We start from the raw sequence: 26,905 nt of genomic DNA on the forward strand, positions 1-26,905 counted from the left end.
TACCTCAAGGTGTCACCACTTCGTGGAATGAGGAGATTCAAAGTTAAGGGCAAATTGTTCCCTCACTTTATTGGACCATTCAGAGTTTTTAGGCGAGTTGGAGAGATGGCCTATCAACTCGAGCTACCTGATAATCTATCGAATGTGCATAATATGTTTCATGTGTCTCAAAAAAAATGCCTCCGTGTCCCCGAGGAACAGTTACCAATGGAAGAGCTCGGTGTTCAGGGAGATTTGACTTACACGGAGTATACTATCAAGATTCTTGATACATTGGCTCGAGTTACAAGAAATAAGGCAAGCACGGTTAGAAAGACAACAACAACAACGCCCACTACCTCCGCCACCACCCGCTCCACCAAGCTACATAAACATATATATAAATTACTACTATTTGTAAGATCAAAATGTTACTTTAATTAGTATTTGGTATGATACTATGTAGGGAGGAATAATAAGGTCTAATTGACCTTATGTGTTGCTAATAAATTGTGCATCATGCTGAGATTTTGTTTGTGCATATGTGTTTTAAGATAACATGGTTATATACCCTTTCCTTACAAATCTCGAGGACGAGATTTCTGTTAAGGGGGGTAGGATTTGTAAGGCACAAAATGTGTATAATAAAAAAATAGTAATAATAAAATAAATAAATAAATAAAATAGTAAAATTTAGAAATCTCACTTGCGTACTGAAAATCGAGGACTGAATTTTTAAAAACCAAAGAAGTAATAGAAAAGTTTTCTACTCAACTGAATGATTATGCATATCATGATGTACCATAAGCATTTATTTACATGAATGTTTAATGTTGAAGTAACTTCTACTTCTTATTCCACCTTCAAAATACTATTTTTCTAAAAATAAAGAAAACAACATGAGTGTGTCTCATATTTCAAACATGCATCAAGCAAATAAATTAATCAAAATAAATATACATCTATTGCATCATAGTTGATTTTGAGTATGTTTTAAGGAATGGAATTCCTAAACTTTATCTTGGATTTTAATTTTAAATTAGTAGAAAAAAAGGGAATAGAAAATAGAGAATAAGAAAGGGAATTTCAATGAAATTATTGAGTCCATAAATAAATGACAAGGAAAATAACCAATAGAGGTTATATTCATGCTATTATCAATTTTAGCGCCTGGAAGTTTGAGGTTTAAAAATAGGAGTTTAAATTGGATATCTGAAATTAAAATAGGAAAGAATAAAGGGAATAAATACACATGAAAGATATTTTTGCTTTAATGCAGGTGTTTTATTTGTGTATAAAAAAATTAAAAGTTTGGAATTTAAACTTGAGTTTTGGAAACAAATATGGATTCAAAATAAAAATCTAAAAAAACGAAAAAGGGAAGGAATATATATTATAAAGAAAAATAAAAATAATTCAATATAGTTCTTCAGGCCAGTACTTTACTTGTAACTCAGATTTGAATTTGAACTATGAGTTTTAAAACTTGAATTTGAAATGGAAAATCAGAAAATTGAGAAGAAAAATAGAAAACAACAAGCCCCTGCGCTGGGCCGAATCCCTATTCCGGCCCAACTAACCGAGTCTGCGAGCCCATACCTTCTCTTCTGCGTGCTGCGCACCTGCACTGACGCTGGCCTGTGGGCCCATTTCGTCATCCGCTCCTCTGACGCAGTGAAGACTGGGTGTAGAATTCCTTCGCTGTCACGTGGGACCTCGGGGACAGCTCCATCTCCTTCACCAGAACGCCATGGGCGCCGCCGGGGAATCCGCGCATGGATCGCTGGCGAGCAACGGAATCCGCCATTCTCGCGTGGTCAGCGCTCCTATCCGCCTCGCCACGGATTCCGCGATCCCCTGGGCTCCTAGGAATAGTTAGCGTGCCCCGCGGTCCCTCCTCCCCGCAGACCCAGCGCTCTCCCGCATTTTGATGCCCACGGCCAAACTCTTCTCGGCCAGCTCTGTGCCGTGATCCGCCGTCGCTGCGCAAAGCCATCGCCGCGAGGACCTGCGCCGCTGCCCTGGATTCCCTTCCGTGCTGCACGACGCTTGCCTCCGTTCCCACACGCGTCTTGCAGCAGCCGCTCTTCCCTCACCTCATCCCTTTTTCCCCACTAGTTGCCGCGCCTGAGCCCTGGGTATCATCGTCTCCGACCCAACCGTCTAAGATTCACCGCGTCGGTACCCTGTTCCGGCTTGACGCAGCGACTGCCCTCCTCTAGCGCCGGTGGAGCTCTGCGTTCTTCCTCACTGTTGCAGGAGTCCACCGCGGACAGCTTTGCGCCCACCGTTTTCTCTGGTAAAATTCCTCACCCTAACTCTGCCTTGATCTCCTCTACGTGTTGCACGCGCTGGGTTGTTGTTTCGAGCTCTGGGCGTGGGGGAGGCTTGCCGGCAATGGCGCCGCCGCCCCTGGTTACTGGCACCACTATGGCTCGGCTGGGTTGGGGGAAACACCCTGGTCGTCCGATCCTCATTGAACGGTATAGATTAGATCGATGATAACCTTTCGGCTCTTTATATCTAGTCCGTAGAAATGTGATCGGAGGGCTACGATTGTTTTAAATTCAGACCGTTGATGGTAGATCCAAGCGCCTATAATGCGCAACGGTTCGTCGTAGTCGGCTTTTAATCTGGGCCATTTGGTTTCTATCCTGCGGCTGTGGGTTGTCGATACCCCTTCGCCATGTCATTTTGCTGAAGAGACCCCGGGTTCTTGCGGAATCAACCCGCAGTCCACCTAGTGGGTCAACTGTGTCTTAGGATTAATTACATCAGGACCCCTGCGCGTTCTAGAATTCGAGGCCCAGTCCAGAGAACATATAAAATAGGTAAATAAATACAGAAATTGATTTTTAATATAAAAAGAATTCCTAAAACTTGTTTATTGCATAGAAAATTCATTCTAGCTCCAAATTGAGCCATTCCAATTTCTAAAACTTTCTAATAAGATTCTCTATCATTTAGTGTCTCTGTTTTGACATGAAAACAGTTAGAAAATTAATTTATTATTTAATCCAATCTCAAACACATTAAACCTTAGGAAATTCATAACTTGAAATCTGTAACTCTAAATTTAATGATTCCAGTTCCTATAATCTTATTTTAATATGTAGATTTATATCATGTATTTTATTTACATGTTTGATTTGATGTTGATTTTTTTGCTATACTATGTATGTATTGTGTTGATGCGAGTAGACGAGCAAACCCCTGTGGATTCTGAGGTTCAGCAAGTAGAAGTAGCTGAGCAGGAGCTCATTGAAGGCAAGTTGTGCCCTTGATCACTTACTTTTTCCCAGCCATGTTCTTATTAATTATAATGATCTTCATAGGTTAACTTTGATGGGATCCAATAGGTTACCCCAATTTTGGTTATCTTTATACCTTGTTCACCCCTGAAATATTTTTGGGTAGTACCTGTTATTGCTTTATGTGGATTAGGTATGGAGATACATTATTCATGATTACTCTTTTGTTACCTTTTATTATTACTGTTCATGTTAAGATCATTAAATTAATGGGAACATGGAGCGACCACCCGGGAAAACAGTGCTACCACAAGGGTTTAATGGACACCCTTGGCTGATTAACTAGGAAAGCTAGTGGAGGTCTTCCTTACCCGAAAGGGACAAGGGCAGTAGGGGAGTGGTCAGTGTAGGGAGGTCCTTGGGTTGATTTTGCTGCGATGGCGGTCAGGCGAGGGATTCCTGCACTGGAACTTCCTATAAACTGTAGCGGGATTTCTGAAGCTAGTGGAACTTTGTAAAGGCCTCGTAGTGTTACCCTGCCTCGCCTCCTCGGTAGAGGTGTATGGGATTGGCCGTCTCTTGGCAGATGGGTAACATGACTTGTGGGTAAAGATGTGCAACTTCTGCAGAGTGTAAAACTAGTATACTAGCCGTGCTCACGGTCATGAGCGGCTCGGACCCTCACATGATTAATTTATGGAACTTAAATTTAATTTGACATTTGCATCGCATTTGGGATTATTTTACTATTACTTTTCTTTATCATTATTAAGGTTTGGTATTTACTTACACTTAGTAATTGCTAATAAAATTTTGACCAACTTATAAAAGCAATGCTCAGCTTCAGCCTCTATTTCATTGATCAGCCTTACACTTCATAAACTCCCACCTTTGGTGAGTTCATGTCACATTATTCCCCACGACTTGTTGAGTTATGAACGTATGTGAGCTCAATCTTGCTGTCTCACACCCTCCCACAGGATAAGAACAGGTGGTCGAAGAGGAGCCGCCTAACACTGAGGCATTCGACTTGATCTAGGTGGCGTCTCCCATTCAGCTTTCTAGCGCCAAGGATAGATTTTAGTTCCTGCGATATTTATATTTTATTTTGTAAGTCTTCCGCTATGTAATAAGTACTCTGATTTTACTGTGACATTTATCTCTTTGCACTCTGTTATTATATATGTTTTCATCTTTGGCGCATGTATGAGATGCACCCGGATTTGTCCCTTAAATCCGGGTGTGACAACCAGACTGTCTGGTGCACCACCGGACTGTCCGGTGGCCCCAATTGTCAGAGCTCCAACGGTCGGAACCCAACGGCCTGGTGACATGGGTGGCGCACCGGACAGTGTCCGGTGGCGCACCGGACTATCCGGTGCGCCATACGACAGAAGCCTTCACCAACTGCCATATTGGTGGTTGGGGCTATAAATACCCCCCAACCACCACTCTTCAAGGCATCCAAGCATTCACTACACCTCATTCAATACAAGAGCAATACACAACACTCCAAGACACAAATCAAAGCCTCCGATCGAATCAAAGTCCCCAATTCAACTCTAGTTTTTAGGACTTGTGAGGAGATCGACTTGTGTTCTTTTGTTGCTCTTGTTGCTTGGTTGGCTTTCTTCTTTCTCTCATTCTTACTCTCATAACCTTGTAAGCGAAGCAAGAGACACCAATTGTGTGGTGGTCCTTGCGGGGTCTAAGTGACCCAGGAAATCAAGGAAGGAAGCTCACTCGGTCTAAGTGACCGTTTGAGAGAGTGAAAGGGTTGAAAGAGACTCGGTCTTTGTGACCACCTCAACGGAGAGTAGGTTTGCAAGAACCGAACCTCGGTAAAACAAATCACCGTGTCTCACTCTTTATTTGCTTGTGATTTATTTTTACCCTCTCTTTCGGACTCGATTATATTTCTAACGCTAACCCCGGCTTGTAGTTGTGCTTAAGTTTATAATTTTCAGATTCCGCCTATTCACCCCCCCCCCCTCAAGGCGACTTTCAGAAACCAAGTCCATCCTTAATGGAGGGATATCTACCAATGGTAAAGGCATCCCTTGCAAACTTAACTTTATCTACTTCATTTTTGCAAATTTTAAGTTGAACATTTAAATGAGCAATTTCATCATTTAATTTTGCAATAGTAGAAGCATGATTACTACAAGCATTAAAATCATGGATTTTGCATTTTGCACAAATTGAAACATGCTCAATGGAAGAACTTGCAAAAGTTATCTTCTCTATTCTAGCATTCAATCATCATTTAGACTCTTTATGCTAGTAATAGAAGAATGACATGAAGATAATTCAAAAGCAAGCATTTCATTCTTCATTTCTAAAGCAAGAGATTTTTCTACTTCCACTACTTTATCATGTTCTTCATAAAGTAGATCCTATTGTTTTTCTAGCAATCTATCCTTTTCATTAAGAGCATTAATTAATTCATTAATTTTATCTACCTTAGATCTATCTAAGCCCTTGAAAATATTGCTATAGTCTACGTCATCATCATCACATTCCTCGTCACTAGAAGAAGTATAATTTTCTGACCATTATCCGGATCACCAAAATTTTTAGAAGACAAACTCAGTTTCTTTGTTTAAATCAAAACTATGTATAAAAGTATTAGAAACTCAACATGCAACATTTTTAAACTATAGATCTATTCTAGAGAAGTACCACAAAATTTGTTTCACAAGTTTTTGTGCTCTAAAACTCAAGTTATGGATTTTTAAAGAGTTTCTACAACTTTATCCCGAGGAAAAACAGAAAAGCAAAGAAAAACAATCTTCTATGCAGGCCCCTGGACTCAACACAAATCAGAAATCACATATATACCCTTATGTCACTATTGCACTGAGTCTATGACAATACGAAAAAACCCCGGGCTTTACCCTATTCCTACCTGTGGTCCCCTTTCTTCTTCCTCCAGCCAAGAAGAAGGGAGATGAAAGCGAGCACGGCCGACGACTTACCAGAGACGGAAACGACTGGGCGAAGCTAAAACAAGCGGTGGTGGGCGAAGACAATCTTGGCGACAGTCTTTGGGCGGCGGGAGACGGAGGGAGGCGTACCGGCCACGCACACCGTCACGAGCAAAGGCATGACGACGTCAATGTCGGGGGTTTTGGCGTGCTCATGCTCCTGGGAAGCATGCACGTCGCTTGGGGAAGCTCGAGGAAGACAATGGTGGTCAAGTCTCGGACAGAGAAGACGTGGTCACGAGAGTTACCCACCAGCACCCATGGTGGCACGCGTAGGAGTGAGAGAAGAAGGCTGGTGAGTGAGGGAGAAGAGTGGTGAGTGCGGGAAGGAGAGGATACCAGTGTGGAAGAGGCTGGCGTGCTCGACACAAGCAAATGGAGCAGGGCGCTGCTGAGGCCTGCCCACGCATGGAGACAAGACGCTGCGCGCTCTAAGGCTCGACGTCCACGCGACCACGAGCACAGCACGCGGCGAGCGCGATCTACCAGGTTTCAAACTCCCCACGACAAAGATGGAAGGCTCCCCAAGCGTCAGTCGCTGTAGATAAAATGCTCTCCACTCTACCAGCTACAATTTCTATACATCACTTCAGCTAATTAGAGGCTCGGTTTATAAGTTAATGACCTCCAAACTTTGGTTTGTCAGGACTGTGAAAACAGTGAAACACATCAAACAACTTCAAAGGTTTGTCAAGTTTTTACAGGGTGTGCCTCAATTAATTATCTACAATTTCTGTAATTGGAGCAGTTCGATTTGAAGATTATCTTCAGACGAACATGTCGACGTTTGAAGAGAGGTGAAGAACTAGACTTAGAAAAATCAGATTTTTCCTATTTCTTTTAACCCGATTCTCCCAATCTTTATTATTGTTGAACTTCATTCCCTTTTTAAAATTGGATCCATCCACTTGGTAGTTTTATGAAGTTATTTACTTACTCCTTAAGTTTTGGTTCTGATTAACCTCCTTACACATCTAGTGAAGCTTTTGCTAAACCACACATATCACATACAAGTTGAGAAACTATCATCCCATGAAATCAAGGGTTCAAAAACTAACCAAACCAAATCTAAATTTCTTCGAGTTGGTTTAGCTACACACACAAGTACTCCTTAATGATCTAAGATTCTAGAACATAGGCTTTTATTATTTCAAGCAATAAATCACTCCACACCAATTAGCAAGCAATTCAAGAATTTAATGCAAGTGATTAATGATTAATAATGCTTATGATGATGTTTTCATGATGCATATGATATGTATAAGCATGCTTAACATCAGGGTGTTACAATAAACCCCCTAGCCACCACCAAGAACTGTGGGGTTTGTTTAGATCAAGTTTAGCTCTTGCTACTTGCTTGTACGTCTTCTTGTCTTCGGAACCCCACCTTATTGGAGATTGAGTTTGAAACCTAGGGTGTTACACTGGCTGTCGGAGGTGTTGGAAAATGGGCGGCGTTCCCCGGCAGACAAAGCAACCGACAGTAGTAGGGAAAATGGTTGGCGGGCACCCAGCAACGGTATCTCCTTGGGTGATGGAGCCTCTGAGCCTATGGTGTCGCTGGCACCAGCTTTTGAGGGAGCGACTTCTGACCTCACCATGGCACCGCCAACATGTAAGTGGATTTGGAAAAACAGGCAGGGAAGAGAAGAGGCGTGAGATAGGGAGAGGAAGAGGAGAGGCGCGCAGGTCTCCCGAGATGGGGAACTTTAGCGCACAATAGATCTGGAGGAGACGGCCGCCATCAGTTCAACGTAGAGACAAAGACGTTCCTTCACTTGGATCATCGATCCATGGCGAAGAGACGACTCTTGGTAATTTTTAGACTTAGCACCCTAGATACGGCTCAGATATATCACATTTATGTGGATTGTACGTGCCCTCAGCGCACTCATCGTCGATGACCAGCTCCGCCCCTTCTCCACTGTTTATACCTAGTGCAGTCACCAATCACCATTGACGCGGGCACACAGGCTGGAGAGGACATTGGATCAACGTCTGGTCGTCTGACTCGAAGCGAACATGTGGACTCGAACCGCTAGGAGTAGGTGCTCTGCCAGCTCTGAGAAAGATTGCATGCTCTGGCAAAGTGCCAAGGACCTTCGCATTGTAGCTAGGGATAGAAATGAGCCGCTCAGGCTTGTTGCGGCTCACTTCTCTAGCGAGACTAAAAAGTTAGCTCAGCTTAAAAATAATTTATATAACATGTTTTAAGTTAGTAAAATTAATATATTACTAATATAATATAGAAGATATAATAATTTTGTACAATAATCTCAAATAACATAAGCTAATCGAGTCGCTCCAAACCGAGCCGAGCCACCGCGAGTTCGGTTTATCGAGCTCGAGCTTTTTTCCGGCTCTACATGTCGCATCTACAAGGGCCATGGCACCCTCATCACCTCATCTACTGGCTAAGATTTTGTAGACGAAATCATGGGTAATCTAATACTACATTATATTTGGTTTGAGGGTAAAGTACAGTTTGAATAAGAAGAATGAACCAAATTGAACTACCGTTTAGTCAAAATATCAATGGATAACCATACACTTGATCACACGAACGGTTTTTCGGGAGGACTGCCTAGTACCTCCTACGCCACATAATCACACGGTCAAAACGTTCTTCTCAGCTCCGTCTGTTGTTGGCGTTGCTGCAGCAGCTCACGCGACCTCCGCGACCGGCCCAGCATGTCCAGCATCGCCGGCGTCATGTACGACATCGTGATGCCCGACGTCTCCAACGCCCCACTGCGCACCTGCGCCGATTCGCCGCCCCGAGTCGCTTCTGCCACGCCACCGGACATCACCTGCCGCGACGTGGCGCGCTGGTGGGCGTGCGAGCTCAGCCCGGCGAGCACATACGCGCGCCCGGACAACTCGTACTGTTGCCGGCTCGCCACGCGCGCGCGCATCTCCCGCAGCTCGCGCGACAGAGCCAGGCACGTGGAGTCCCCCGCCCGCGCCGCGGCAGACCGCGTCACGGACCGCTGCCGGTGCCGGAGGATCTCCACCGCCTCCGCGTGCGCGCCACGCTCAGCCGCCGCACGGGCCGCCGCGATGCCGTGCGTCGCCTCCACCCGGACGCGCTCGCGCTCGACCTCCACGGAGCGCTCCAAGGTCACCGGGCCCCAGGGCCTCAGCACCTTGGCGTCCTCGCCTGCAGCGTTCTTGCCCCGTCCAGTCGCCGTGTCACGATAAGCGCAGGCCACTCTGACCAGCTGCGTGTGCGTGTCGGCGTCCGCGGATCGTGCCCTCGGCACGTGCAGGAAGAGCAAGAAGCGCCTCTCCTCGTCCGCGTAGAGCTCGCCGACGTCGACGGACGCGGAGCGGCCGTCCGCGTCGATGTGGCTTCCGTAGCTGCCGGACTTGACCGCGCGGAGGCGCACGCCCGGGTGCACGCACGCGATATCAAGGCGCAGCTCCTGCACGGTGACCGAGAGGAGCCCGCCGATGCACTGCGCGAAGGCGTCCTGGATGGCCGCTTCGTCCTCGATGAAGGAGAAAGTCCCGCCCGTGGCCTCGGCGATCGTGTGCATCGCCGCGGCGTCGTGGTCCGTCCCGAAGCCGAAGGTGTGAACCGGCGCGCACCGGCTGCCAGCGCCGGGGTAGGCGAAGGAGGGCGGCACGAGCGCGTCGTAGTTGGCGCCGCGGCCGCCGTAGCCCCCGCGCCTCGGCACGGTGTACGTGTCCTGTCCGTCGGAGAGGAGCACGACGCTAGCGACGGCGTTCCGGTGCATTCTCTCGTCGATCACCTTGGCGGCCCTGCGGAGCGCCTCGCCGATGTTGGTGCCGCCGCCCGCGGCGAGTGACTGCACGGCGCGCCTCGCCAGGGATTTCCCGGCGTCGGACATGCGCGCGAGCCGCATCAGCCGGTTCGCGCCGGAGGAGAAGGACACGACGCAGAGGCGGTCCCGAGGCCCGAGGTTGTCGATGACGAAACCCATGGCCTGCTTGAGCAGCTCTAGCTTGGTCCCCGCCATGCTACCGCTCACGTCGAGCACGGTCACCAGGTCCAGCGGCGCGCGCGCCACCGCGCCTACAGCACCGGCCATCCCCGTTGCTCTGGCGTGCACGAGCACGGCGAAGTCGTCGGCTGACGCGTCCCTCGCGAGAGCCGAGCACTCGCAGTGTGTGGCGAGCGCAACCGCTCCTCCAGATGCCTCCGCGCTTGCGCCGCGGTGCTGGTCACCACGAAGCGGCCGTGGCGTCCGGTCCACGGGGTCGTCGTCGTCGAACACGCGCGGCTCCATGGGCCGGAAGAACGGCTGGGACGACGGCACGGGCGATGGCGGCGGCTGGCGCGGCGACGGGTTCGTGGAGCGGAGGGACGGCAGCGAGCGCCACCGGGCGCTGCAGAGCTCGCAGATGGGGAGGCCGTTCGCGACGATCCTTGACCCGGAAACGCTGCGGGAATGGGACTGGTCCTGGTGGGAGCACTGCGGCGGGAAGATCGCGTGCCCGCTGCCGCCGACGCCGCCACTGCTGCGGCTGCATGTGCGGCGCATGTCGCCATGGCAGTTGGACCTCGAGTTGCTCTCCATTGCCGTGCTGCTGCTGCTGCTTCTTCTTCTTCTTAAAAAAATGAATGAATTTTGCGACTTCTGTGTGAGCGTTGTTACAGTTACCGAGCAGCGACGCCGTCGACACTCGACAGTGATGAGGCGATGTGTTCTCCGTGTTGGTGCCGCGTCCACGTACGCACCGCGTAGCAAGTCATGGATTGCTGCAGGTTGGGTTAAAATAACTGGTCAACTGCAAAATTTTCCAATCCTGCTCTTGTTTGACGAGCTCATTGGTCCTGAATTGGTTCGTCGGTAATCCCTCTTATTTATGTTTCCAGAACGGATACATAGTCAAAAACTGTACAATCATCCACAAACCATGCCTTCCTGCTTGCGTGCGTGCAGGTACGAAATTTTTTTAAAAAAGGGAAAAAATATAAGAATGGATAGGGATGTCCCCAAGCATCCGGTATCGATATCCTATATCCGTTTAAAATATAGATATTTGTATTCGTTTCTAGTTTAAATATGAATGCTAAATAGATATATCCATATTTGTTTTCAAAGATTATTCTCTATCCGCCTTGACATATGTATTCAACAAAAATATAAAATGTTTAATATTCAAATCAGCGAAGTACAAACTATTTTAAAACTATCTAAATCATATAATTATGATTAATTAACTATGTTAATAGAAACAATTTTAATATAACAAGTTATATGTAATATAATTTAAGTATTATAAACAAAATGTAAGTCTTAAATTTAATTAATTTGAATATGGATAATCGTATTACTTGCTATTTTATTTTATTTATATATTTCTAGAGTTTATTTTAAAATTATTTGAATTTAGTAATTAATATATATTGCCTATATTTTTTATATTTTATACATTTAATTATTGGAACATTAATTAAAATAACATATTTTCAATAGTTGTCTTTATCCACGGAGTTGTATAGCTATATTTAAATTTTCATCATTCTTACTAATTTTACTATACTAGAAAATTATAGATAAATAAATAGGTACATGTTATGTTCAAATCAAGTAGGTATTTTGATTTGAACCTAAATTCGAGATACTCTTTTTGCATTAGTATTCGACAATATATGTATTCTCATTCGAATTCAAATTCAAAAATGCTAAATAGTGGTATGTGGATCTGTATCCGTGTGAACTTTATCCAAATTCATCCCTAAAAATATAAATAATAACATGTGCACCAAACTCTGAATAAATTAATAGAGTTATGGCTTACGAGTACGAGGTAGCGGTGGTAATGGATCGTAATTCAAATGTTTCTTTAGAACTTGTTAGAGACCTTAATTTATTTTAATTTAAAAATAAACAGAAATAGAGTTTGATTTTATTGCGATCCGATCCTTATATTTTAACGTGTAAAATTTACTCAGGCTGCTGATCACACGCTGGTTTGTTCTGTCGTCAATACTGTGCACGAACCAAAATTGCTAGCAAGAAATTCACTGACGCCGTAACTTGCACGCTTGAACCGTAATGGCCGTTCGACCTAAAACATATTCTAGACCTAGTGGATACCAAGTACAAACAAAGCACCAGCCAAGTGGACAGATGATTTGAAAACTGAAGTACATAAGACTTTTGGAGATTTTACTTTGGACTTTCTAAACCATACTGGTACTAGTTATTTTGGCTAAAATTTATGATAATCCTGGGAGTCTAGTACATAGCAGTATAGCACGGCCAACTTGCTGGTCGGCCTCGCTGTTTCAACCTCTCTCTCCGCTGTGTGCTAGACGACCGTGTACACCTGTGCGGCATTAGAAATGCTATCTTTTTTTTTTGTCGAACGCTACACATCATTATATTTATTATACTAAGAGAAGAAAACATCTAAAATAGACTACATTACAATACCCAACAAGGCAAAAAAAAAAACAGAAAAAACTAAACCAAAGAACAGTCAAACACTATTGCTCCATCCTCTTCTCATACCGAAAGAAAAAGAATAGACTAGCCCAAGCTACCACAACTCTAAGCACTAGAGTTAGCCCCGACCGTATTAAAGACAGCATGAAGGTCAAGACTCTCTAGATATTTTGCGCCAGCCCTACTCTAACACTCTGCCTCATCTAGAAACAATCTTTGAACTATGCTCATGTAAGGATTTATTCTATAAAAAACAACCCTGTTACACCGAAGCCATAAGCACCAAGCCTCCAGAATGATGACACTATTAACACCTTTTTCATTCTTTTGTGTACTTTTCTATGCACATTACCGCACAACACAATAAAGGAGATCTCATCACTATCAGGATTAAGAAGGCCCATTCTCAAGGGTTGAAAGGGAAATGTGCCCTTAGGCCATTTCTAAGTGTTTTGGTGATTAACTGTCCAACACACCACTTTGAACACACCACTTAGGACAATCCGGTGTGCACCGGACATGTTCGGTGCGACAAGCGAGCAACGGCACTTCGCTCGCGCCAACGGTCGACTGTGTGATCAACGCCGACCACGTTAGCACGACAACGGTCGGGAGGGTTGCCAGACATGTCCGACGTTCCACCGGACAGTCCGGTGCACCCGCAGACAGAAAGCAACCTGGGCCTTCCAAATGGAGGAGCAACGACTCCTTGGCCCCTTGGGGATATAAAAGAGGCCCCTAGGCGCCTCTACTAGTATAAAAGCATACTTTTAGCACACTACAACTTCGAGACTCCGCGACCATGCCTCTAAAGTGTCTAAGAGATATTTGAGGGCATTTTCTGAGTCGTTACTCTGTTGTTTTGTTATTGCACTCTTCTGTGCATTTGTGTGTGTTGTTGCTGTGTTGTGCTCTTGTGTGCGTGTTCTTACTCTCCTCCTTACTCTGATTTTGATTGTGATCATTTGTGTAAGGTGTGAGAGACTCCAACTTATAGAGATTTCTCACAACCGGGATATTGTGAGATATAAGGAAGAATCGTGGTGCTCAAGTTTGATATTTGAATCACTTGAGAGGGGTTGAGTGCAACCCTCGTCCATTGGGACGCCACAACATGGAGTAGGCAAGCATATTACGCTTGACCGAACCACGAGATAAATATTAACGTGTCTCTTATGCCATTTACCTTATTACATTTTTATCTCTTCCTCATTCCAATACTTCACTTGTGATATTGATCTAAGTCTTCAATTGAAGGAACTGCTTCTCTCTTCCTCTCTACTCTCAAACTTGGTTTTAATTCACTCTAACCACATTTTAGACCAAGTTTGTGTTGTTTAAGTTAAGTTTTGTAGGATCACCTATTCACCCCCTAGGTGCTCTCAGTACGTGGAGCAACCTCCTAGCTTCGAGGATGATAGGTACCCCGACCATGTGTATAAGCTCTCTAAGGCGCTCTATGGACTTAAGCAAGCCTCAAGAGCATGGTATGAATGCCTTAGAGATTTCCTTATTTCTAATGCTTTCAAAGTCAGGAAAGTTGATCCTACTCTTTTCACTAAGACATGTGATGGTGATTTGTTTATATGCCAAATATATGTCGATAGCATAATATTTGGTTCTACTAATCAAAAGTCTTATGAGGAGCTTAGCAGGGTAATGACACCAAAGTTTAAGATTTCTATGATGGGCGAGCTGACATACTTTCTAGGATTTCAAGTAAAATAGCTCAAGGAAGGCATCTTCATCTGCCAAACGAAGTACACATAGGATCTGCTCAAGAGGTTTGGGTTGAAGGATGTGAAGCCCAACAAGACACCAATGGGAACAAATAGGCACTTGGACCTCAATGCGGGAAGTAAGTCTATAGATCAAAAGGTATACTGGTCTATGCTAGGATCCTTGCTTTATTTATGTGCAAGTAGACCAGATATTATGCTTATCATGTGTATGTGTGCTAGATTTCAATCTGACCCCAAGGAATATCACCTTGTGGCCGTGAAGCGAATTCTTCGATATTTAGTTCATATGCCTCACTTCGGGCTCTGGTATCCTAAGGGGTCAACCTTTGACTTGATTGGATACTCAGACTCCGATTATGCTGGGTGCAAGGTTCATAGGAAGAGCACATTAGGGACGTGTCAGTTTCTAGGAAGGTCCCTGGTGTCTTAGGGATCGAAGAAACAAAATTCCGTTGCCCTATCCACCGTCGAGGCTAAGTATGTTGTCGTAGGCCAGTGTTGCGCACAACTACTTTGGATGAGGCAAACCCTCTAGGACTTTGGCTATAGTCTGAGCAAAGTCCCACTCCTATGCGATAATGAGAGTGCAATCCGCTTGGCGGATAATCCCGTTGGACACAACTACACTAAGCATATAGACGTCCGACATCACTTTTTAAGAGACCACCACAAAAGGAGAGATATCGATATTTGACATGTTAGTAAGGATGGCAGTGGGCAAGGTACCCAATGGGCACATAAAGCCATACCCATACCCATTAGAGAAAAAATGGCCCATACCCATACCCATTACCGAACATGGGTACAAAATTACGCCATACTCATACCCACCATGGGTAGCGGGTACCCATCGAGTACCCATACCCACTAACATTACAATAGACATGGTTTTTTGAACCGCAAAAGTAAGTATCAAATACAAAATGTTGAAACATCTTACCTCATCAATATTGAAAAATGCTAAAATGACATATTATCTTTGTGTTAGCATGACAAATTCATCGAACCCAACATAATTTTATCACAAGGTGAACAACATTTAACATAATTTTATCACAAGCCCATGCATGAGAGAGAATAAGTCCCTTAATTCGAACCCACATGTCTAACATGTTAGCGGGTTTCCTATCGGGTAGCGGGTATGGGACAAGAGAAAACATACCATGCCCTCCATACCCGATGGGTATAACAAATGACCCAATAAAATACCCATGTGTATCAAAATTCTCCATACACATGCCTAATAGGGGTTTTAACCCATCGGGTATCAGGTTTCGGGTACCCATTGCTATCCCTACATGTTAGCACTGATCAATAGCTAGTTGATATCTTCATCAAGCCTTTAGATGAAAAAAGGTTTTGTGAGCTGCGTAGTGAGTTTAATGTCTTAGATTCGTGAAACTTGGATTGATCTATAGCATACATATGTCTTTATGTCTTTGAACGTGTTCTCTTAAGCTTAATTGTGCTTTATTGCTTATTTTGGTGCTCAAGTTATAGAATGTCCTCCCCGGACCTCACAAGTCCTGAAGTCCTTTTGCATTTATGCATACATTTAGGGGGAGGATATGCTACAACTTAACCCTTTGAGACTAATGTGTTTGCTTGAGCTATATTGATATAGTCTCAAAGGTAGATTGAAAGGGAAAAGGTGGACCTGGACAAAGAAAAAAGCTTCCAACACATAACGATATTATTGTATTTTGTTCCAAGTTTCCCTTAGTGTTTCATTGCCTTTTGCTCTTAATTCGCAATTTTTGGTGAGGTAATGAGGTTAAAGGCCACTAGTTTCTATGTTTTGGTGTTTAATGTCAAAGTGGGAGAAATTAAGGCCAAAATAGTTGGATCAACCACCACTTAGAATTTTTGAAAAGTTTTTTAGTTTCAAATTTGTCTTTTTGACCAAAACAATCTTCAATGCAAATAGGAGCTCTTTTATTACAAAATTGTTCTATTATGGGGTTGAAACCTTTCTTATGGGAAAAGCGGGAGTTTTTGGTATTTGATCAAAACTAGTCTCTAAAAATGGTTTGAGTTGCAAAACCAAAGAATTTTGTCTTAGAAGTGAGAAAAATGAATTTGGTTGCAAAATTCAAAACGAGTGGTGGCAAAATGATCCAAATATGCTAAATCTGATACTTATTCTATTGGTGTTTGATTTAACTGCAATTTGCAAAAGTTGGCTCATATTTGGTTGAGTTAGAAATTTTGAGTTGCTTTAGGTGTGTTGGCATAAATCACCAATAATGTGAGATTGAAAGGGAAATGTGACCTTGGGCCACTTCTAAGTGTTTTGGTGATTAACTGCCCAACACACCACTTTGAACTAACATCAAGTCCAAAAGAGCTCAAACCTGGACCCAAATATGCAATTCTGTGTAAAATGGTATAAATGTGAGGTTTGCAGTTTTAAATATGTAGCATAGGTCCTTTACAATATTTCTAGTACTTGTGTTTGGGCGCTAACCAAGGGCGGACCCAGATCAAAATCTGAGTGGGGCCTGATATTTGAGTGGGGGCCTAAATAGAAGTTTACTAACTAATTGTCCTTCGTAGATACAGTAAATAAGATAAAGCATTTTTGGGCCCCCACTCAGCTCAACTTAGGTCCGCCCCTAGCGCTAACACATATTGTAGAGAAAGCACTTTTTGGGCTTGAGTTTGGGCATATTACAAACCATTATGAAATGAAGTGAAAAAGGTATGATTCTAGCTCTTAGTCAGTTGTTTTTGTTGCTAACTGTGTTTTGTCTAAGTGCTAGGAAACATCTCAAAGAGAGTCAAAAAGATATGGAGGAGTTTGGCTCTAGAGAGCCAAAGTTGGGCTAGACTAGGCATCACCGGACAGTCTGGTGTGCACCGGACATGTTTAGTGGTGGCCTGGTCGGCTGGCCCCAACTGGCCGCTCTCGGGTTTTTCTTGTGGCGCGCCATCGGCTCTTCGCCCGTGCCAACGGTCAGCTCCGCAACAGCCATCGGCCACGTCAGCACAGCAAAGGTTGGGAGGCTCACGGGACAGTCTAGTGCCCACCCAAAAAGGAAGGCGGCCAATCAGACGATTCGGTGGCCGTTGTAGACAGGATGTCTGATGTGCCACTGGACTGTCCGGTGCACCTGCAGATAGAAGGCAATCTACGCTTTCCAAAGGAATGAGCAACGGCTCCTTGGCCCCTTGGTGCTATAAAAAGGCCCTTAGGCTCCTCTACCAGTACACCAAGCATTCCTAGAGTACACTACAACTCCGAGACTCCGCAACCACGCCTTCAAAGTGTTTGAGAGAGATTTGAGCATATTTTCTAAGTCGCTACTCTGTCGTTGTGTTGTTGCGCTTTCTTTTTGCATTTGTGTGTGTTGTTGTTGTGATTGTGCTCTTGTGTGTGCCTTCTATTCTCTTCTTTACTCCGATTTTGATTGTAATCACTTATGTAAGGTGTGAGAGACTCCAACTTATGGAGATTCCTCACAAACGGGATATTGTGAGATATAAGGAAGAACTGTGATACTAACGTTTGATCTTTGGATCACTTGAGAGAGGTTGAGTGTAACCCTCGTCAATTGGAACACCACAACATAGAGTAGACAAGTATATTACACATAACCGAACAACGGGATTAAAAATCTCTGTGTCTATTGTCTCTTTTCTTTATTGCAATTATTGACTTCTTGAGTTCTCATATTCACTTGGAATATTGCTCCTAGTTTAATACTTATTTCAAGAGAGCAATCAAGTGAAGAGTTTTTATCTCTCTTCTCTATACTCTTAAACTTGGTTTTATTTACTCTAACCCATATTATAAACCAAGTTTGTGTTGTTTTGAGCAAAATTTACAATATCATCTATTCATCCCCTCTCTCAAGGGTGAAAAGATATCACCCCAAAACTGTCTAGCAAAACTACAAGTACATAAAATGTGCTAAGAGGTGCTGGACAGTTTGCTAGTGCACGATTCTAGCCAATTATAATGCTGTTACAAATCTTATACATATTTGTTGACCATGCCAAAGGTTGCAAAGTCACCTGAAAAGGACATCAGAAAGAAGTTATGGGGTATTCTAAACAAAAAGCAAGATAGCACATGAACCAAGCGAAAAAGATAAAAGGACACGAACACTAGATCCACAGCAACAGAAGGCATATTTCAGCACTTCGAGTGTCCAAGGCATATACTAACAAGATGTACAAAGTTCTGATGCATCTTTGTCCTGTACACATGTCAAAACTCACCGGTTAGCCAGGCACACATCTGGACACAGCAGCACCGGCTACCTATGGCTGTTGCAGGTTTATTTCTGAACAAATAGCTACGACGACATATTCATCAGGGGTGAAGAACAGAGCATTGTCCCAAACAGGTTTGTGGATGCAGTCCAGATGTACAACTATTTACACAGACATACAAAACTTCACACTTCAACAGCGTTTACTTTGTTGCATTTTTGCGCCCTACCCATATTCGAACCGTGCGGTCGTCGCTAGCAGAAGCCAGCATGTGGGGCCTTGCAGGATTCCAGCTTACACAGTTCACAATCATCGTGTGGCCATGTAGAACCTTAATCGGCATCTCCACGTGCCTCTTCCAAATGTAGACCTGCGCATTGTTTTTACAGGTTAGTAAATGGTACATAAGAGCAACAATCCATAGGTTATCCTATCTCCCTATAATCAAAATAAGAGTTTACTACCAATCAATTTATTTTGTATTCAGTGTTCATATAGTTTGATTTTGTGTATATAGTATACCTAAAATATAATTATCCATAAAAAAAGTTGTTCCACTTTTTTTGTCGGTCCGTGCACACATACAAACACAAAAAATTACTCACTCCCAAAATAGTTCTTTCTAGCTATATTTTTTTTTTCTGTCCACATTTGAATGGATGATAATGAATGTAGACATACATACAAACTACATTCATGGTAATTAATGAATGTATGTTTAATCTAAAACGAATTAAATTTTAGGACGGAGGGAGTACTAATTACCAACGACAATGCTGAATTAGAATTTAGCAAGTCCAAGCCAAAAGTTCTAGCACTTGAGATTAGACTAGTGGAACTTTAGATGCTATTCATATATCATGTATACAATTCCATATCATGCCTTTTTGTTATATCAAAGATGTTATAGACATCATTAGTTAACCTACCTACTACCACTGCTTGCTAGCATCATGCACATCAAACCCCGATGCATGGTGCTGCTCTAATCCATGATTTTTTTTCACACAAATACCACATACATGAGGTGTTATATTCCACATGCATTGCTGACCATCGAATTTGGGCAACAAATTAGAACAGAAGCCAGAACTGACTAAAATTTTCTTCAGAAGCAAGATTGAAGTCCAGCAAGAAATTATACCTGTGAATCCTCACTGCCACTAGCAATGAACGAAGAGTTTGAACCACCAAAGCAAGACCTAATCACAAACTTGTCTTGCTTGTGCCCCATGAACTTTTCAGGCACAGTACAACTTTCATTAATTTTCCACAGATGAATCTCCTGACTGTTAAGGTTCACAATGAGTGACTGCCCATCACCTGAGAGAGAAAGAGATGAAATCGTCTGCTTCTCACGAAATCTCCATTCCCGCCCCCTTGGAAGTTCCCTAATCCAGATATCGTTGCAAGATACAAAGATTAGGTGTCGGCCATCAGGTGTCACAGCGAGATCACTGACTTTTGGTATTCTATCTCCAGCCCATACTTCCAGATTTTGGCCTTCTAGATCACAAGTGAAGATCCTATTTGGAGCACTTGCAGGCTCCGAGCTGGCACATACTATTTTCTCCGAATTAGGAAACCATGCACATGAACTGATGATGCAGTCTGCTGAGCCTCTGAATTTAAGGTTACATTCACCAGTATCAACATTCCACAGTTTTAATGATTCACCAGTACCACAAGTGAGCAGCATTCTGTCATTTGGGCTCCAGGAAGCAAAGGAAATTGGTTTTTCGTGACCCTGGAGGCAGTGCTTCTTGGTCAATGTATCATCATTTTCCACCTAGCAACATGTACTAGGCTCAGACAAAAAAGCCACCAGAAGTTGTAATAAATGGAAAAGAAATTATCATCAACGATAAACAAAAGTTTATAAATAGAAAATATGTTTGCCATTAAGCAAAGCAAAAACTGTTGTAGATGATACATGTGCTTGGAGAATGGATATTTATCTGTAAATTCATCTAAAATGCAAATGGGTATGCTCTCATAAACTTCATACCCAATAGTGCTTTCAAGCAATAAAAAACAGATGAGGGAGGGACATTCCCCCTGACATAGCTCTTAAGAAGACCACCAAACTGGTATGGCCAGGAACAGCCACGAAGCATGCTGAAAGTGCCTTCAGTGTAAACACTTTACCAAGCTGGGCGCTCTACCACTGCAATGTGACAAGTACTGACATGTCACAGCATTCAGGCATGTACTGACGCTGCAACAAGTACAGCCTTGAGCTGTCACGCGTCTCGGAGATGCCGAGGAAGTGGTGGAGGTCGCCAAGATCCGTCATGGCAAACTCCGAGTGGAGACATGCCGTGATGGGTTGTAGTAGCTCACAGGAGGACGCGAGAATGAAGTCATCGACGTAGAGGAGCAAGTATGTGATGCAGTCTCCATCTTTGTAGACAAACAAAGATGTGCGAACTTGGACATAGTGAAACCGATGTTGCAGATGTACGTGGCGAATCACTAGTTCCAAACCTGAAGTGCATGCTTGAGCCCATATAGGGACATTTACGGAAGGCAAACGTAGTTAGGCGTGGCGGATCGACGAAGCCGAGCGGCTGCTAGGAGTAGACGGTCTCCTCGAGGTGGCCATGGAGGAAGGCGTTCTTCATGTCCACTTGATGAATCCACCATGCGTGTGAGGCAGCGATGCCGAGGATGGTGTTGATCATGGCCAGTTTTACAACTAGTCTAAATGTCTTGTCGTAGTCGACATTGGCCTGCTGCGAGAAGCCACAGAGGCGTAGACCACCCAGAATGCCTTGTGCCAGGCTAGGGGCAATCGGAGTGGAACCTGTGCCGGAATAACCATTTGTCAATGACCACATTAGCACCAGGCAGTCAAGGCACAAGGCATTAGGTTTTGTGTCCTATGAACTATAGGTGCCAAACGTGCTGAGGACAACGACATCATGGACGCTAAAGACATGGGGGCCAGTCGAGGCCATCACTGGTGGGTGACTCCAAAATGACTCGACCCACCCAGACGCGGAGCATGAGCGGGAGACTTGCCCGATGGTGGGGCGACGATAGGGCCCCCACTCACAGGCGCAGGGACAACCGTCAGGACACGACCAAGGAGTAGCGGGCTAACATAGATGACTACCGTGTCTTTGAGGTCCAACTACTTATCCTCGCCGACAGAGGGAGCAACCAAAGTTGTACGCAGTCATTCGACACCTGAAGGCGAAGCTTCCGACGATGGAGGAGGCATTGGATCAAAAAAATCTAGTAACAAGAGCATAAAGGTCGTCGATGGAGCTACATCAAAGGGAAACACTGACTCGTCAAAGATGATGTGACGCCATGACAGTAGTGTGGTACACTATAATACGCCGAGTGAACATGTCTAGGAAGTGGTATGTCGGTACCCTTTGTGAGAGGAGGGGCAGCCGAGGAACACACGCGAGATCAAGAGAGGCGAGAGTTTATAGAGTGCCATGGCACTTAGGTTCGGATAGCGGAGGCATACGAACACACGAAGGGAGGGGTAATCGGGGTGCTTCTAATGAAGGAGTTGGTAGAGAATGGTATGATGAGCGGACGTATAAGAACAGCTACTATGAGAGTTATCTCAAATTAGAAAAATAGCTACTATGTAAAGTTTATGCTTTTGTCCAGAAAATATGCCACTAATGCTAGCAAATGTGTTGATGCATAGTGCATTCAACTTTTGAAACATCAAACACCAGTTTATATGCACAATTTCCCAACTTATATTGCATTGCACGGCCAAAATTATTGGTGGTTAGGTGCTTGCCAGGAGCCAAACCCACATTATAGAGAGGTGAATCATTTTCCTACTTGTTTTCTGATCTGAAACACAGCAGTCCATATTTTTCGCCTGAAAATATAAATGATGTTCAAATGAACTTTTTCTTCAACAATTGGTAGATTTTTAGTAAAGGGTCATTTTTTCTTCAGCTGTTGGTAAATTTAGTCAGTAAAGGGCCACTATTATTGAAGAATGCAATGACGCCCACAAATTGAATTCAACAGATGGACTAACGGAAATGAAACCTATTCCCACAGGTCAAATCAGACCTCACAGTGTTGGGCCTAACGAGGCCCATAGGAGGAGGGGGTCTCTTTTGGCTGGCTCCCTGCTTCAAGGACTCCGCTTTCAGTTAGAACTAGGGTAAGTTTAGAAAGAATAAATCTGTTGGCTGGCTCCCTGCTTCAAGGACTCCGCTTTCAGTTAGAACTAGGGTAAGTTTAGAAAGAATAAATTCAGTTTAGGGATAGAATTTGTTTATGAAAATCAGAGTGCAAATCAACCCTCCCTCCCTCCCTTGTAACAGTAGGTAATGCTCTCATTGGGCAGTTTGGAGTGTATTATCTACTGCTAGCATCAGGTAATGCTTCAAAAGTTCAATGCTAGTTTCATAATTAGATTATACGACATGTTTGCAGTTATTTCTGAAATTTCTATATTCACTCTACTACGAGTCAGTGTAGTCTGGAGATAGGTAATACAACAATGTTAAGCATAATCAGTAATAAGTTGACTTCTGGAGCACCAACAAAAACAAGGTAAATTCGTGATATCATTTACTCAAACAACAAATTGCATAACCTTTTCAAGTTCAATGCTTGGGAGTGCTGAATAATACCTTCCAAATTATGGCAGTGCAATCACTTGAAGATGACACCAGGTAGCTTCCATTATTTGAGAACCTTACAAACCAAACTTCATTATTATGACCACATAATATCTGCAAACAGGCATGGATATGTGAAATACATAACTTTGCAATACAGCCCCAAACCCCCAGCATGAAAATTTTATAGGGCTGTGAGTCCTGAAACTACATGAGAAGTTTACCTGAATAGTCATCCATTTTATGAGAGAGAGAGAGAGAGAGAGAGAGAGAGAGAGAGAGAGAGAGAAAGAGAGAGAGTAAATTTCATAGCAAACCACTACTGTCATTCTAAAAGAAATATCACAACCACACATTTAAGCACATGTTTCAAAGCATTATGTATAATTATGCATAATTTTACAAAACTGCACTTCTGTAAGAGCACCATCATGCTTATTGTTTTGATCCATGTGTTTATTCCACCTGTTTTTATGTGTGACACGAGGAACAGGGAAATATATCACCCTGGAAGGCAATCACATCTAGAATGTCAAATTCATCTAGATCCAGTAACTCAGACAAGTCTATCATTTCAGTTCCATTTCATGTTATGGATGTGTCATTTTGTGAAAAGAATATGAACAAGTATGTAGTTTTTGGAAATGGGTGATTAAAAAATGTTTTTTTGTGAATTGTGATAGTTTCTACAGTGGTAATATAGGTGCAACAAAAATACTCTGAATGAACTGATACTTTTTTATGCTACTTCAAAAGTGTGTTAAGACTTAGACCACAACCAATTTCATTTAGCATTCAGCAATGGCTGCAATCCATGGATGGACTCTTATGACAATTTTCTAGTGGCTGAATTCAAGGGTATAACTATACACACGCTCATCAAAATCAAATATGCACAGTTCCTCCTGTGTATTATCTTTTCTCTACCGACAATAAATTTCATGTGAACTAAGTAGGGTGGGCAACTGGCATAGACAGTTCATACAGGAAGATGAAGCACGGGTTTAATAACAATGAGCACTGGTGCTTCAAAAGAAATTTCGAAATAAAGGTTTGAACTGTGCTGTTCTCTTTCACTTTATTCTTAAAGATTCTGAAATTATCCAAACCCTGCTTTACTGGATGAAAAATAATGTAAGGCGCTTTGAGAAGCATTTCCCAGCTGCATTGCACTTTAATGCTTTAAAATCAGATAGAGAGGGATGAATTTGCATACATTGCAAACATGGTACAGGAGAAATTTAATATTGCTGAGGTACTTTGAGAAGCATTTCCCAACTGCATTGCACTTTTATGCTTCCAAAATCAAATATAGATAGGGATCAATCTGCATACATTGCAAACATGGTATAGAAGAAATTTAAATCGCTGAAATGAATAGCCATACTGAATTGCTTATTAAACTAACTTGGAAGAAGACCAAATATCTAAAACTTTTAAGGAGTGCTGCTATATGTAGAAATGGGTTGTTCGTGAAATATTTCCCTATTGTAAATTGATGGCCTTGATATGTGAGTTCGGTAATTTCGTTCCGCATTCTTATACAACTGATAAGCTTGGACATTTGTCGAAACTGGGAAACAAGTCAACAATCTGTTTAACTCGCACCTGTGCACATTGGGAGGGGATATGCTCTTCATGGCACCTATGATCTTCAAACAGAGTGATCTCATCCGGCAAATTGTGATATATACAAGATTCTACTTGCTTGGTTACCGCACTCTCCACCAAATGCTCTAACCGCCCACTAGCCACATGGAACCATGGTGGCAACACCTCGACCAAATCCAAGAACACCGCAATCCTCCACCCAACCACGGCCTCCGGCGCAACGGCCCCCTCGCTGGAGACCATGGCGCGCGCCAGCAAGTGTACGCACCTCCTGTCGACGCCGAGCGGCGCAATCCGACGCCGTAGCACCTCCCTCGCCCGGCGCAGGCCAGCGTCACCGCGCATCCCCAGGAGCTCCAAGTAGTAGCCCCTCCACACCAGGAACTCCGCGACCGTGCGGTCCGCTTCGCCGACGCCGGCGACCGAGCGGACGATCTCCGCGGACGCGTCCCACTGACCGGCCATCACTTCCAGCAGCAGGCGGTCATGCTCCGGCGGGTACAGTGGCACGCCGGACTCCGCCTCGAGCGCGGCCGCCGCCCGCCTGTACCCGAGCGAGTAGAGCGACTGTGCCATGGCGCGCACCAGCTCCTCGCGGTCGACGGGGCAAAGACGGCGAGGGGCCGGGCCCTTGTCTGCGCGGGGGACAGAGCTCTCGGGGAGGTCCATGGCCGCGCCGGGGTTGCCAGCTTGAGGGATTTCGCACCCCTGCCGCCGGAACAAACCGAAGGAAAAAAATATCTGGGCTTCGGATGCAGAAAAATTCTATCTTTGGAGTGGTTTAGTGGATTTGAGAGGATAAAGACGGGATCAGAAGAACCGGAAAAAGAACAAGATTTGGGCCAGAACCAAAAATTCAGAGTGATACAGCAGCGCCAGACAACAGACAGATAGAATTTTAGGTGCGATAAAAAACTTGCCAGGTGTTATCAACGAAATTTTGGAAGAGATAGTGTGGAACCGATGATTGATTCTGCAGGGAGTCAGAGATGATCCGGGTCGAGCTGTCGGTTTCTTTTCTCTCAGAAACTGTGGGCATTGGAGGACGGAAGCAGAACGCTTGGTTGGAGGAGTGTGGTCATCCGATCACCGTTCCAGTGCGTTGGAGACATCTGTACCGTTGAGCTCGTGCGGGGATTGGATCTGAACCGCCGAATGTGAAGGTTGGGATACGGACGGTCACGTGGATTCAGTTTGGGATATGGACCTGGACCTGGAGTCGCAGCGAGACCACGCAGTCCGGCAGTTTGTTTCGTGCAACGAGATGTTTTAGATAAAGGATATTCTCTCCAATTTAAATTATTAAATATTGTATCTTTTTTAATTTATCTATACTATACTTAAAGCACCGGTTTCAACAGTGAGTGGGGTTCGAACTCATGCCCTGATAGAAGAAGGTCGGGAGACACTAGATAAAGCTGTCTAACCAGTAGAATATGATGCTCAAATGTTTTTAATATTGAATATAAATTATATATATGTATATACGTTTTTTTTGTAAAATAAAAAAATATATAATCGTGTCGTGCCGGGCCAGCACTACGGGCCGAGGCTACGGCCCAAGCACGACACGACGTTCTTGGCTCTTGCAAGCATTAGGTTGTTTCTGAGACCATATTGGCGCAATGGACTACATGGTGTTTGAGTTTGCTGAATTGGATGTAGGAACAATGATTTGTCATACTAACAGTAAATTAAAAGGTTATTTGTTGGTTTTAAACGTTAGTAATTGCTACAAAGTAGCATAATTTATATGGAGCACATCTAGTTTTTATTGATGCCTTACTTTAACAATCACTCCATATTTTGATCTATATTTTTTATGAGTTTGAGTTCATGTGACTTAGTTTAGAAACTTGAGCTCACAAACTTTCTCTTATTTGGTCTCTGTATGGTGGAATTATGTCATTTAAGTCGTTGTGAACTCTCTTCTAATCGCTCACTTCATTGGTCGTGTTGTACCAATACATATTGGATGGAGTAAACAATAGCATCAGTTAGCCAAATCAAAAAAGTATTATACGGAGAGGCAATAAAAAATCTTGAAATTTTTTTGGTGGATAGTATACATGGGTATTGGTA

General features: G+C 43.7%; 2 protein-coding genes across 3 annotated transcripts; both read right to left on the reverse strand.

The window, feature by feature from the left end:
- Positions 1-8,709: 8,709 nt before the first annotated feature.
- LOC118476141 (E3 ubiquitin-protein ligase WAV3-like) lies at positions 8,710-10,928 on the reverse strand. Its single transcript, XM_035964274.1, has one exon. It carries the CDS (start codon positions 10,759-10,761, stop codon positions 8,833-8,835), a length of 1,929 nt encoding a protein of 642 aa, XP_035820167.1. The 5' UTR covers positions 10,762-10,928; the 3' UTR covers positions 8,710-8,832.
- A 7,539-nt stretch (positions 10,929-18,467) lies between these two features.
- LOC103643484 (WD repeat-containing protein WDS homolog) lies at positions 18,468-25,931 on the reverse strand. Of its 2 annotated transcripts, none has more exons than XM_008666674.4 (4): positions 24,821-25,931; positions 23,225-23,326; positions 19,744-20,388; positions 18,468-18,969 (listed from the first exon to the last, which is right to left on the reverse strand). In XM_008666674.4, exons 1-4 carry the CDS (start codon positions 25,490-25,492, stop codon positions 18,802-18,804), a joined length of 1,587 nt encoding a protein of 528 aa, XP_008664896.1. In that variant the 5' UTR covers positions 25,493-25,931; the 3' UTR covers positions 18,468-18,801. The 2 variants fall into 2 exon arrangements, with proteins under 2 accessions (XP_008664896.1, XP_008664897.1); XM_008666675.4 differs by having other exon boundaries at positions 23,225-23,288; positions 25,092-25,929.
- Positions 25,932-26,905: the final 974 nt, after the last annotated feature.

This window comes from Zea mays, chromosome 1, assembly GCF_902167145.1.
Source record: "Zea mays cultivar B73 chromosome 1, Zm-B73-REFERENCE-NAM-5.0, whole genome shotgun sequence".
Lineage (NCBI taxonomy): Eukaryota > Viridiplantae > Streptophyta > Magnoliopsida > Poales > Poaceae > Zea > Zea mays.

Bases quoted from the DNA above. Each gene is read 5' to 3' on its own strand.
- LOC118476141 (XM_035964274.1), bottom strand. From the start codon at position 10,761: ATGGAGAGCAACTCGAGGTCCAACTGCCATGGCGACATGCGCCGCACA.
- LOC103643484 (XM_008666674.4), bottom strand. From the start codon at position 25,492: ATGGACCTCCCCGAGAGCTCTGTCCCCCGCGCAGACAAGGGCCCGGCC. The intron at 23,327-24,820 runs GTGCGAGTTAAA...GCCTGTTTGCAG, and splicing joins TCCCCTCCCAATGTGCACAG to ATATTATGTGGTCATAATAA. The intron at 20,389-23,224 runs GTATTATTCAGC...ACATGTTGCTAG, and splicing joins GCACTGCCATAATTTGGAAG to GTGGAAAATGATGATACATT.